A 14,433-nucleotide genomic window follows, 5' to 3' on the forward strand; every position below is an offset into this window, starting at 1 on the left:
AGAAGAAAGTGCTGGCCGGTTGAAAGGAGCAATGGCCTTGACTCAGCACTTGATGCCGCATCAGTCTTGGGCCTCCAGCATCCCATCCACACTGCAGCTCACACTTCCCTGCATGGCTGATCTCCTTGATTTGACCGATGGGGAAAAAGCACTGTGCTCTGAAGTTTGACTCTTTAGACACTGACGGTTAATTTTCCTGTTTGTATGATGACATGCCTAATCGTAAAGCGAATCCCATGTTTAAAATGGGACTTAAAGACTATTTAACCTACTAGGAAAAGAGAGAATGGAGTCACCTTCCCTGGTGTGTGTGTGTCCACAGTAAACTCGGTGCAGCTGCAGCCACTGATATGAGGTTAGGGGGAACACCGAGTGAGCAAAGCCTTGCACAAATACCTGCTTGTCTCCCCTTCCTGGTCCTCATGGACCCCCCTTCCCAGACAGGCTGAGACCCCCCATAAGAGCATGTGTCATCCTTACAGTTGTACAAAGCCCACGTTGCTTTTCCTGACTTCTTGCGGAATAGCACGGCTGCCTGGTGGAAGAGGGAAATAGAAGAGCTCTACAGAAACCCTCGAGAGCCAGAGAAGAGCTTGAAGTTTGATGGATTGTGGATTGTAAGTCATCTTTCATGCCTTTCTTTGAAAATATTAGCAGTCAAAACACAGGGAGATAACTCAGAACCTACTAAAGCAGCAAGCTAGGGCTGGAGGAGTGGAGGAGAGGGATGCTGCTATAGAGCTGAGGTGCTGGGACCACCAGGAAGAGCAGAGAGAATTGTACGTCTGCCCAGGGACATCCTGCCTGGTGGAAGTTGGAGTCCCTGAAGGCAATGAGCCACCGCTCAAGTTGCTGCCTGAAAAAGAAAGAGGGACACATACCTGACTTCTCTTAGCTCCCACCCTCTAACCTCTTGCCAGTGCTTTCCATTGGCCAGACCTACACAGAGGCCAGTGCTAAAGGAGCCCAGGAGCCCATCATGTGATACAGGGCAGGGTCAGGGGTGGGCAAGGTATGGATCAGAGGCAACAGATATTCATCACAGGGCTGGGAAAACTCTGGCTTCAAAGGTCCATTCCGATGCTTGCTACACTTGTTGGTTGGGCTTAAGAGCAGGGCTTCCTGAGATGTCTCTGGGACACACATTCAAAGGCTCCTCTATTGGTATTTTTCTAGGAGTGGGAAGCATATCAGTGCCCCAGTTTCCTCCTCCACTGTGCAGTGGTCTGAGCTCCCGAGCATATTCCAGGTCACCTCTGAAGAGCTTCTCCAGTCTGAGCCAGGCTGAAAGAAGTTTGCCATTGACCCAGAGACAAACCTCTCAGCCCACTGGTGGCCCTGGGGCTTCCCTGGCCACCACCAGGATAGGCAGACCCAGAGCAGGTGCACAAAAGGACACAGATTAACCTAAACTGTGAAGAGATGGGGGGAGCCCTGAGGAACACAGATCCCAACAGCTGTGTGGTGTTTGTTTCACTGTGAGAAAGGTGTAGCTGAATAACTCCAGTAGCCAAGAGTCCTCCCAAACAGCTTGCCTTTGCATTTTAGTATGTCCTACTTAAGATCACCAGGGGCTTCCCTGGTGGCTCAGACAGTAAAAGTGTCTGCCTGCAATGTGGAGACCTGGGTTCGATCCCTGGGTCAGGAAGATCCCCTGGAGAAGGAAATGGCAACCCACTCTAGTACTCTTGCCTGGAAAATCCCATGGATGGAGGAGCCTGGTGGGCTACAGTCCACGGGGTCACAAAGAGTCGGACACAACTTCACTTTCACTTTCACTTAAGATCACCTAATATACAATATTTTAAGTTTTCCATTGGTAATGTAGGCTGTGAATATTCACCTCAGGAACTGCTATTTCTTGCATTTAAGTAATAGATCCCTGCAAGTATTATTTGATTTCTAGATTTGTTTCTGAGTTAACTTTTTAGGACGGTATCTACTGTAGAAAGTTAGAGCTTTCTCCTGGTTTTAGGTCTATGCTGATGTCAGAATCAATAATCTAAACTATTGATAATGAGGAGATTATGATAACCATTAGCCATGGATAAAAAGTGAGTCATCCACACATAGAAAAGATGGGCTTGTGTGGGGAGATGAATCAAAAGGAGATTTACTTAGGTCATGATTCCAGCCTAATTTCAGTATTTTGTCACTATAAGGCAATCCTCACAAGTCTAAAAATGCCAAGTAAACAAGAGGTTTAACACTCTTCTTAAACAAAAATGATTTCTTAGAATCCTTTTGGGTTGGGATTACACAGAGTCAGTGATGCAACTAGCTGTCGTAAATTTGACCTCGTCTCCGTGAGGTCAGTGTCATCTATAGGAAGGTCCATGCTGCCTCTGACCCACAGAATTTTTTTTTTTTTGCTATCTCATTGCAGAACATGAATGAACCATCGAACTTTGTAAATGGATCTGTCAGGGGCTGCAGTGATGAAATTCTTAATAATCCACCCTATGTGCCATGTATGTAAAATGATGTCTTCACCAAATTACTTCTCTGCTCAAAAGCCTTGCAAATTTTCCTGTTATTGTCAAAGTGAAGCCTAATTTTGGCAAGAAAACACTTTTAAATCTGACATAAAATCCCAAATAGAATAACTTTGAATAAGTGCAAATAAACAACTAATCAAGCATAGAAATAATAGCATGATGTGGTATGAAAGAAATCAAGCAATGATGTGCATCTGATTATAGTGATGAATATGAACTGGTAACTGAAACTCCAAATCACCTCCTGCACACCACACACACCATACATACATACCACACATTACACTGCACACACACCACACATGCACACATACAGACATGTCACACACCACGCACATCACACACACTGCAACATACTACACATACACCACAAAGACACACATATACACATACCACACACACACACACACACACCCGACATACACACTTCCCTCTTTTGATTAGATGATGGAAATCTAGTTCCGTCACTCCTTCTGCCCGTGTTCACAGAACCTACGTGAAAGATATTCCTTGTTTGTCCCGTGGTAAAACCAGAAACAGAATATCAATGGACCTTGGGTTTAAAGGTGTCTTAGGAGTTGAACACCTTACAAGTTGAACTCTTTGCTTACCTTGAACTCGTACCTTACTTGAACTCTTGCCTAGGGGAGGAAGTGACTCACTTCATTAAGAGCACTGTCCCAGTAATTCGTGAACTCCACATTTCCTGAATTGTGGGTCACTGCTAGGCTTCCTATGGCTCACTAGCTCCTTCCTTCCTTCCTCTCTCCCTCCCTCCCTTCTTTTCTCCTTCCTTCCTTTCTGCCTTTTTCTCCTTCTTTCCTTAATTTAGTATCTGTGTATCAGATAAGTGATGACAAATCAGAAAGCTTTAGCCGTATTAGTGCAGTGATGAAATAGGCCCTGTTCCCTTGAGAACATTACCATCTAGTGGAAGAGACGATCATAACCACAGAGGGGTTTATTGTGTCCTAACTGGGCTATGGCAGCCCCCTGTAGCTATTGGAGTCGGAGCCAACAGAAGAGTGCCCTTCCTGGCTCCATACCCTGTCCTTACCTTTCATTAATTAAGCAGCCACAGGACCCTGATAACAAAAAATTCTTAAAACTGGAGCTGTTATTGGTAACAAGGTTGTTGGCTGAAGTCGAGAAATGTGAAGATGATGGGCATTTCTGGTGAATGTGCAAATCAGGTTTTGTAAGAATTAACTCTGCATTTCCTCCCAGACTTGGAGTCCCGGGACCGGGGCCTGAGCAGCAGGACCCTGTGCATGGAGAGCCAGCAGGTGCTGCCCGATGGCTCACCGGTGCGCCACTACGATGTGCACAGCCTTTATGGCTGGGCCCAGACCAGACCCACGTACGAGTGAGTGTGCTTCTGTCATTGGCCAGCAAGACAATTTTCATTTCTTCCCATGGCTGTAAATGTCTAGAGTTCTGACACGGTCAGAGACAAAGTTCTTTGCATCACGGGCATCCACCCTTATTCTCTGTGTATGTGCTAAGTCACCTCAGTCATGTCCGACTCTGCAACCCTATGGACTGTAGCCTGCCAGGCTCCTCTGTCCATGGGGATTCTCCAGGCAAGAAGACTGGAGTGGGTTGCCATGTCCCCCTCCCCGGGATCTTCATAGAACCTGCATCTTCTCTGACTCCTGCATTGCAGGAGGATTCTTTACCGTTGAGCCACTGGGGATACCCCTGCCTTATTTCTTGCCTTCATTACCTCTCACTGGGGTGTGTGTGTGTGTGTGTGTGTGTGTGTGTGCACATGCATGCCCACACATCCCTGTCCACTTTTGGACTCGTGTGAAATATTGGCAGTAACCTAAATGGATTCGTTTCCCCTATAGCTAGCTTCTTTTCCTGGCATCACTTACTGAATACTTTATCTCTGCCTATTGATGTGATGCTTTCTTTAGCAAATATTTGGATTACATCATACACCAGCATCTATCAATAGATTTTCTCTTTTGTTCCACTGATTTTTCTCTCATACCTTGTTTTCATTTTTGGGCTAAAGCATTTTACAGAAGACTGACCTTCCATTGATAAATATTTAAACATCTTTTATGTGTATTTGTCCCTCTATGCAAAGTTTTTCTTGCGTTTTGAGGATTAGCCTAGTAGACAGCATATTACCAAAGGGAGCTGTAGTCGTATATACTTTTATTTGGGTGCCAGATCTACCTCTTTGCTCTTTAAATGACTGACAAATTATCTCTCTTCTTTGAGTCTCAGTTTCCTGACAGTAAAAGGAGGCCAGGGTTGTGAGACTGCACACGTGAACATGACCAGTACAACACCTGGGGTAGAGTAATTGTTCTATGAATACCTTACACCCCAGCCCTCCTCATACCTAGAAATAGATAGCTAATTAATTTTTTTAAAGAAAAGAAATCCACATATTGTTAATCAACTATATTCCAAAATAAGATAACATTTTTTAATTAAAAAATTTTTTTAAAAGAAAAAGAAATCCATATTTTAGTTGACGCTCTCTCTGCAGTTGTTCTGCTGGGAAGTTGACTGGGACTCAGCATTACTTAAATAGCAGATGCTTTCTGGTTCAAACTGGAGCAGCACTCTGCTGCCTTACACTCCAGGCTGCAGCTACTCTTTATGCTAAAGTTCCTCAACTGTCCAGACTCAAATTCACCCTCAGCTCACCCCCTTGTCCCTCTCCGAGCAGAGCTGTGCAGGAGGTGACGGGACAGCGAGGGATCATCATCACTCGCTCCACTTTCCCCTCTTCTGGCCGCTGGGGAGGACACTGGCTGGGCGACAACAGGGCCACGTGGGACCAGCTGAAGAAGTCAATCATTGGTGTGTGGGCTCTCATCCTGGGGCCTCTCCAGGTGGGGAGGGGACTGGAGTGCTCTTCATCGGGGTTGGTCATGTCTAATCATCGTCCATGCGATCAGTGAAAGCCACGGGAGCTGAGTGCTCTGTGTGTGTGTGAGTTTTAATGCACACCCGTCTTTTGACGTTTTCACCACGAGCGGCTCAGAGCTGCCAAATGTGGAACAGAAGAGACAGGTCAAACCTACCCTTCCCACGGTCTGCTCTCCTGTGTCCAATGCAGCTGTATCTTCTCCCTACAGGCATGATGGAATTCAGTCTCTTTGGAATCTCTTATGTAAGTCCTACTGAGGCTATGATGAATCCCCTAGTTCAGATTTCAGTGTGTCTGAAACCCACAAAGTCCCACCTAAAATATGCTTTGATTTTGCATCTTCTCAGACAGGAGCAGACATCTGTGGATTCTTTGGAGATGCTGAGTATGAGATGTGTGTTCGCTGGATGCAGCTGGGGGCGTTTTATCCATTTTCCAGGAACCACAACACATTCGGGACCAGGGTGAGGGAAGCGGGTTACAGTGTGGGTGTTTCGTGTCCTCACATCACAACTTCCTCTTATAATTTCATTTGTGTATTTGTTTATTTTTGGCTGTACTGGGCCCTCATTGCCGTGTGGACTTTTCCTCTAGTTGCGGCGAGGAGGGCCTAGTCTCTAGTTGCCGTGTGCAGGCTTCTCATTGCGGTGGCTTCTGTTGTGGAGCACGGGCTCTAGGGCTTGTGGGCATTAGTGGGTGCAGCAGCTTGGCCTGTGAAGTCTTGGCTCCCGGGCTCTAGAGCACGGGCTCAATAGCTGTGGTGCACCGGCCTAGATGCTCTGCAGCATATGGGATCTTCCCAGATCAGGGATTGAACTTGTGTCTCCCAAACTGGCATGTAGATTCTTTACCACTGAACCATCAGGGAAACCCCACCACTTCTTCTTAACGCTCAAGAACATCGTACTTATTTGCATGATGAAAAATTATAAAATCACCAGCAACTCCATTGCTTGGAAAATCCACAGAGTTCAAAAGCCCAGAGTACCAACCATTTTTCAAGAATATACTTGTTCCCATCTCTTGGGTTATTAATGCCTATGAGGAGAAATGTTTATGGCTCCCTATGGAACCGAAATAAAAAGAGGCTCCCTTTGCTTTTAGAAATGATGGGTTTGTATTTTACTTAAATCTCACTGAGTTATGTCAGTGCTGCATGGAGACCCATTTCTCTCTACACATGTGCAGGGCCAAGGCTAGACCCCATCCTGAAGGGTTCATGAAAAAAAAAAGGAAGCAAGAAACTCCCGTTTATAAAGATGGCAGATGGAGGGAAAGAGGAAGCTAGAAGTTAGGGGAAAAAGGATGTGTAACCTACATATGGGATATGTGCCTGTGAGTGCATGCTTAGTCACTAAATCCGACTCTTTATGACCCCATAGACTGTAGCCTGCCAGGCTTCTCTGTCCATGGGATTTCCCAGGCAAGAATACTGGAGTAAGTTGCCATTTCCTTCTCCAGGGGTTACTCCCAGATTAGCGATCAAACTCATGTCTCCTGTATTGGCAGGGGGATTCTTCACCACTGAGCCACCAGGAAAGCCCATATGTGTGTGCTGGTCCTTTTCTCATACTGCTAGGAAGGAGGAGGTAACCTTCCACCTGCTCCTTTACCCTTTTAGAGACAAGATCCTGTGGCCTGGGACTCAGACTTTGAGATGTTCTCAAGAAAAGTTCTCCAGACCAGATATACTCTGCTGCCCTACCTCTATACTCTGATGCATAAGGCTCACGCTGAGGGCAGCACTGTGGTCCGACCCCTTCTCCATGAGTGAGTAGAGCTGGCTTCCCCAAGTGACAAGTCTGGGATGTCTTGGGAATAACCCTCTGCAACCGTCATAACAAAACAGGTGTACTTTTCACATTTTTTCCTAAGGTTTACAGAGGAACGTACAACATGGGATATAGACCATCAGTTCATGCTGGGCCCTGCTGTCTTAATTAGCCCCGTGCTGGAAAATGTAAGTTTTCCACTGTGGCTCAGATACCCTCCAATCATATCATCTAAAGAACAGGAAGGGCGTTTTATGATCTTTCTGGGTTTTTTTGGCTGTGCTAGGTCATTGTTGTTATGTGGGCTTTTCTCTAGTTGTGAGCGGTGCCCACTCTCCAGCTGTGCTGTGAGGGTTTCTCATTGTGCTGGCCTCTCTTGTGGAGCACGGGCTTTAGGACACGTGGGCTTAGTAGCTGGGCTCCAGAGCACGGGCTCAGTAGCTGTGGCGCACAGACTGAGTTCCTCTGTGCTTAGTGGCAAGTGGGATCTTCCCTGACCAGGCACTGAACCGGTGTCTCCTGCATTGTCAGATGGATTGGATTCCTTATCCCTGAGCCACAAGGGTAGCCCTACAGGTTGTCTTATCCAGCTCACTGTTTTCAGGCAAATGCATTTCTAGAACGTCTAAGGGAGATCTTGATTGTTTTTCAAGATCTCCATTAATGGAAACTTTACCCCCACGAAGGATTCTCATTTTGGTGTCTTGTCATGTTGCATCCTTGCAAAATCTACCTTTTCATAAATGTTATGTTTCTTTGTGTTTAAAGAAGAATTTCCTAGGATCTTTCTCAATAAAACCTTTCCAACTCTTAAAGTCATTAATCAAGTTCCCTTTTTAATCTTATTTCTACAGAGATAATTTTAAAAATTAAAAGTAAATTATTGGCATATTCGTAACGACATGTTGATTTTGTGTTTCAGAACACTTTTCAGGTCCAGGCTTACTTTCCCAGAGCCCGTTGGTATGACTATAGCACGGTAAGAACTAATGTTGTTTCTGGACCTGGGTTGGTCCCTGCAGGCAGAGAGAGGGGCCTGGAACTTTCTCCTGACTTCCAAGCACATATTTTCTAAGGCAGTAAGTTTCAGTCTTTCAGCCATGCAAAGTTTGCTTCAATAAAAGTATCCATAAAACCATAAATAGTAGAAAATCTGATGCCTATGTTACACTGACTCCTCCCCAACCACCTACCTTTTCTGGACAATACAGAGAAAAAGGCTAGATTTTTAGAGGTTTTAGCAAAGCTGAAAACCAGAGATTTCCTGCTTCGATTTGCAGTATTTTGCTGATTTTCTTGGAAAGGAAGGATTTGTGATAAAGCAGGCACTGATTTCATCTATTTTTCTGGTCATCATTCCTTGCCTATTTTCTCCCTTCTAGGGATCTGGCAATGAATCAACAGGTGAGTGGAAAGTCCTGGAGGCTCCCCTGGACCATATCAACCTTCATATCAGAGGAGGCTACATCCTGCCTTGGCAAGAACCTGCGATGAACACTTACTCCAGGTAAGGGAGAGGTGGTGTTTGTTGGCCTCACGTTCCCATAATGAGGCAGCCTTTTAGGAAGTGGCCCACCTCAATGGAGGATAAACTAAATATGAACAGTTTCATTAATCTGATTCTGAGAGTACCTTCCAAGAGGGATCTGGGGGAGAATGAGTTCATGAAGTCAGTCTTGGGGAGAACTTTTATCTGTTACAGAAACTACAGAGCTTCTGTGTCAAAGGTTTAAGGTATGTTTTCCCGAGGGTAGCATCATGTACCTTTCTCCACAGTATTTAAAAATTCGGGAATAGGAGTGAGCTCTTTGATTTGTGATGTCTACCCAGAGTTTTAGTACTTACCCTGAGGTCTACTTTGGTGAACTCAAGAGAAATTATACACACACACACACACACACACACAAACACACTACACAAAATAGAACATGTTATGTCAAGGGAGACGTACATAACAAGAGTAGTAACCACTCAGAGAGGGAAGTTAGCTTTCACTCTTGTGCTATAAAAATCATGGTTTCAGCTCTGGGCTGAGTCTTGAATAATAGAATTTGAATGTATGAAAACAAGAGAAAGGGATATACTGGGAGGATTAAAGAACTAAAGGTGAAAAATGAGCTTAATTTGGAGGACAGTAAACCATTCATGCTGAGTTTAACTGGAGCACTGATAAAGGAGATAAAGTAAATAAAAATCAAGCTGGTTAGTATCAGGCCATGGAAAGTTGTGAATGCAGGAGAAGTACACTGCATTGTTTTCTACAGCAATCTGGAAGCTACTAAATGATTGTTTTTCTGTGGGGGGAGAAGCTTCTTATATTACTTATAATATGTATGTAAGTCACATGTATGTATTTGATTTTTGGAGATTAAAGTTGTATTGAATGTTTCATTAAAATATAAACATTTTATTCTGTTAGCTTTTATTTATTTTTTTATTCTGTTAGCTTTTAAATATATTTTATTTGGTCTCATCTGTTTTTAGAATTTTAGGTGTATTTTTAATGCATTTACTTTTTTTCTGGATGACTATAAATTTTCAAAAGAAGCTGTCTTCATCCTTACAACCTGCAGTCTATAGAAAAATAACTTTTCTTTTAATAGCCGACAGAAATATATGGGATTGATTGTTGCTTTGGATGATAATGGGAGAGCTGAAGGTCAGCTGTTCTGGGATGATGGACAAAGCATTGGTGAGTAGGAACTTTCCTGGGTCCACATACAGCATTCAGGAAAGCCATACATGGAGGCTCAGGATATAATTGGCATGAACTGAAAACCTGTTTCTATTACTACTATTAATAAAGCGGTGGTGTTGGGAGGATTTTTGCAACTTTTGTTTCTCATATATATTATGCTGTAATTGTAATAGAAGGGTATAGGGTCCCCAGCTTTGTAAGATCATAAATTTGATATTATAGATTCAGCTGGGGGACTTAATCTTCCTATAACTTTCTCGCTCTGATAAGAGTGTTACTGCAAATATCAAGCTGACCATCCACTCTCATAGATCTGCCTCTATTTGGGCCAAACATCTAGAACGAGGCACCCTTTGCCTCCAAAGTGGTGGCTCAAACAGTAAAGAATCTACCTGCAATGCACGAGACTGGGTTTGATCCCTTGGTTGGGAAGACCTCCTGGAGAAGGAAATGGCAACCCACTCTAGTATCCTTGCCTGGGAAATCCCATAGACAGAGGAGCCTGGCAGGCTACAGTCCAGGGTCTCAAAGAGACAGACATGACTGAGTGACTAACACTTTTTTAACACAGGCCCACTCAGGAAACATATTAGAGCTTAGAAAATTTCTTAGTGTCTCAGAATTTGGGAATTAAAGTTGTCAAAAGAATAATTATGTCAATGAAATATTGCTTTGTGTACTTTTTCTTCCCAGTCTAGGAACACAATAGTTCTATCTTAGATAATTGGTGCTTGCCACTATAACTGGAATACCCTCTTCCTCAGGCATTGTTGTAGATTTACAATCTCTCACCAACTGATGTCTGTTTTCCAATACTTTATTACTGTGGACCAGAACATTCTAATCTTGTAACAGGTAGCAGTTACTGAATTTATAGGTTTTTTTTTTTTCAATAAAGTAAAACATTTTTTCTTTATTTACAAAAGTAAAATATTTCTAAAGGTTTCCTCCTTTTGATTTTTTTCATTACAAGGATAAACATATTATCATTAAAGAAAACATTTTAGAGATTAAAAATTAGAAAAAAATTAAAACCAGTTAATATTTTTGCAGTAGCACCTTTTGCTTTCATTTTACTTAAAATAATGGTTAACTTTCAATAACGCTGAAACTATGCATGCTCAGTCGCTTCAGTCGTATCCAACTCTTTGCAACCCTATGGACCATAACTCCTCAGTCCATGGGATTCTCCAGGCATTAATTCTGGGGTGGGTTGTCATTTCCTCCTCTGGTTGAAAACATGAAGTGAAGTGAAGTGAAGTGAAGTCGGTCAGTCGTGTCCAACTCTTTTCGACCCTGTGGACTGTAGCCTATCAGGATCCTCCATTCATAGGATTTTACAGGCAGGAGTACTAGAGTGGGTTGCCATATTTAATTTGTGAATCCTGTTTCTTTGCACTTAAAAATAATGACACAAATATGTCTAGATATTATTTTATATACCTTATCAATATCACACCTTATGATTATCACATTGCATTGAAAGGATATTCCATAATTTATCTTTCTGTAGTTATTCCCTGTGCAGGATGTTTTCAGTTTTTATTGTTATAAAATAACAGAATTGAATATTAACATTTGTTTGTAGTTCAGATTAGTTCCATAGGGTAGATTCCTAAAAGTAAAATTATTGCTTTCTAATTAACTTGATACACCTACATACAGCGTATCCATTTTACAGTTCTATTAATACATGTTTTGACAAATGTATACAATTGTGGTTTGCTACTATCACAATAAATATGTAGAATATTTTTGTAAACACAAAGCCCTTCTACTTCTTTCCAGAAAACTGCCCCCCACTCCCAGTTTATATTTCCAGTCTCTGACAACCGCTGATCTGCTTTCTGACGTTATGAATTAGATTTGTCTTTTCTAGGTTTTATGTAAATAGAATCCCACAGTATGTCCTCTTTGTGTTTAGCCTCTCCCACCTAGCAAAATATTTTTAAGGATTCATCCATTTTATTGCATATAAGAGTTCATTACTTTTGACTCCTGAATAATCACCTTGTGGGAGTACCACAATTTATCCATTTACTTACTGATAAACATATTAGTTGTTTCATATCTTTTACTATTACCTATAACCTGCCATAGCATATTCAAAAGCAGAGACATTACTTTGCCAACAAAGGTTCGTCTAGTCAAGGCTATGGTTTTTCCTGTGGTCATGTATGGATGTGAGAGTTGGACTGTGAAGAAGGCTGAGTGCCAAAGAATTGATGCTTTTGAACTGTGGTGTTGGAGAAGACTCTTGAGAGTCCCTTGGACTGCAAGGAGATCCAACCAGTCCATTCTGAAAGGAGATCAGCCCTGGGATTTCTTTGGAAGGAATGATGCTAAAGCTGAAACTTCAGTACTTTGGCCACCTCATGCAAAGAGTTGACTCATTGGAAAAGACTCTGATGCTGGGAGGGATTGGGAGCAGGAGGAGAAGGGGATGCCAGAGGATGAGATGGCTGGATGGCATCACTGACTCGATGGACGTGAGTCTGAGTGAACTCCCGGAGTTGGTGATGGACAGGGAGGCCTGGCGTGCTGCGATTCATGGGGTCGCGAAGAGTCGGACACGACTGAGTGATTGAGCAACTGATCTGATCTGATCTGATACACCCCCACCCTTTACTCACTAGATGCTAAAACACTGTTTCCAACTCCAAAATGTAACAACCAATGGGTCTCTAGATAACTGCTACATGTTTCACCAGCAGAATTGCTGCTGGTTGAGAACCAATGTTTTAAGGGAATCTGGAATCCTTTCCAGCTTCCCTGATGGCTCAGTGGTAAATAATCCTCCTGCCGGTGCAGGAGACATGGGCTTGATTCCTGGATTGGGAAGGACATGGCAACCCACTCTAGAATTCTTGCCTGGAAAATCCCGTGGACAGAAGAGCCTGGCAGGCTACCATCCATGAGGTTGCAAAAGAGTCTGGCATGACTTAGCAACTAAACAACAAGAATCCTTTTATACAGCTTGAGCTGATTAAGACTAGATGATTAATATCATATTGGGTTTATAGCACCAAAGTTAGTATGTAAAATCAGCTCACTATGAGCAATATGTTTCCGAAATAGGAGGGAAAAAACAATTTTATATAAAACTTTGTTGTTGTTTAGTCGCTAAGTCATGTCTGACACTTTTTGTGACTCTATGGGCTGTAGCCCGCCAGGCTCCTCTGTCCATGGGATTTCCCGGGCAAGAATACTGGAGTGGGTTGCCACGTCCTTCTCCAATAAAGCTTTAGGTTCCTACAACAAATATATTCTAGCCCTAAAGTTAAAAATTAATACTCCCAGCAAGTTTTAAACTTTTTACACTGTTTAAGGTCTATGCAGAAGCACTTTTCCCTTTTTTGCCAGCCCTAGAAATTAAAATTTAAAATATGAAGATACAAGTATAGATTTAATTTAATTTTTCTCTTAACTGTTTGTAATTATTTTTAAAAATTTACTTAGATTTAAGGAGATTCAATAGTTAGCTCAAAGTTAATCTTAAATAGCTTATATGAACAGAATCTCATTCTTTAAAAATTTTATATTAAAACTGCTAAAATAGGCTATGGTGTTTTCTTATGCTCACTTTCTAGCCAAAGTTCAGTTTTAAAATACGGGTTTACAAGTGTTCATTTCCACAAGAGTGGAGTTAATTTAAAAAACAAAGACTATTATTGGGTTCAGGGAGAGACTATGTTGGCATATTGATTAGAGATGAAATGTTGACTAGGGCCAAGAATAAAACACGAAATGAAACGGACTTTTACGAAACAGGCGTTTAGCCACATAAGGAGAATGAGTAAAGCAGATATCAACTAAAGAGGCTAAAAATCTTGAACATCATGATGAGATATTGAAATTTAATATACTTTATCACTGGTGATTTTGAAAGGACTAGATTCAGTGGGGGAAAACAAAAGAAACACAGGAGCTGAAGAGTGGTGGATATACGGTTGAATTACGAGTTGAACACACAGATGTAACAAGCTGAGGCCGGAGGCCTTAGGATCTGGAACACTTCGGAAGGATGAGCTAAGAGTAGGGAGAGAGGAACTAGGAAGGTAGAGATGATGATGACTTCGATGATGATTGTAAACAACAAATTTTGAGCACTTATCAACACAAGTGGCATGTTGTAGACCTCATTGCCTTGAGCTGGGTATTATTAGCATCTCCAGTCTACAGATGATGAAATGTTAAGTAATTTGCCAGAGTTTTCACAATAATACAAAAGTGGAAATTTGAATCTATGTCAATTTCACTTGAGAGCACAAATTCCTAACCAATCTCCCCAACTCTAAGCCTTTATCATCACAGCCATGTGAATTCTCATGGCTATGTGCTTGCTGTGTGTTAGTTGCTCAGTCGTGTCCCACTCTTTGTGACTGCATGGACTGTAGCCTGCCAAGCTCCTCTGTCCGCAGAATTCTCCAGGCAAGAATTCTGGGGAGTGGGTAGCCATTCCCTTCCCCAGGGTATCTTCCTTACCCAGGGATCAAAGCCAGGTCTCCTGTACTGCAGGCAGATTCTTTGCTGTTGCAATCAGTAGCCTCCATGCTTTTTCACCTATGG

The 14,433-nt window shown here is 42.6% G+C and overlaps 1 protein-coding gene across 1 annotated transcript in view; it reads left to right on the forward strand.

The window, feature by feature from the left end:
* LOC104999462 (probable maltase-glucoamylase-like protein) overlaps window positions 1-14,433 on the forward strand; it is an 89,796-nt gene that overhangs the window by 65,220 nt on the left and 10,143 nt on the right. The window contains exons 34-44 of the mRNA XM_010855032.1: window positions 483-617; window positions 2,387-2,471; window positions 3,726-3,864; window positions 5,191-5,324; window positions 5,603-5,637; window positions 5,742-5,858; window positions 7,016-7,164; window positions 7,270-7,354; window positions 8,089-8,145; window positions 8,549-8,673; window positions 9,770-9,858. Of these exons, the coding sequence (XP_010853334.1) occupies window positions 483-617; window positions 2,387-2,471; window positions 3,726-3,864; window positions 5,191-5,324; window positions 5,603-5,637; window positions 5,742-5,858; window positions 7,016-7,164; window positions 7,270-7,354; window positions 8,089-8,145; window positions 8,549-8,673; window positions 9,770-9,858 (1,150 nt within the window). The remainder of the gene's footprint in view (window positions 1-482; window positions 618-2,386; window positions 2,472-3,725; window positions 3,865-5,190; window positions 5,325-5,602; window positions 5,638-5,741; window positions 5,859-7,015; window positions 7,165-7,269; window positions 7,355-8,088; window positions 8,146-8,548; window positions 8,674-9,769; window positions 9,859-14,433) is intronic.

The sequence above is a fragment of the Bison bison genome, unplaced genomic scaffold (assembly GCF_000754665.1).
Source record: "Bison bison bison isolate TAMUID 2011002044 unplaced genomic scaffold, Bison_UMD1.0 scf7180017864352, whole genome shotgun sequence".
Taxonomy (NCBI): Eukaryota; Metazoa; Chordata; class Mammalia; order Artiodactyla; family Bovidae; genus Bison; species Bison bison.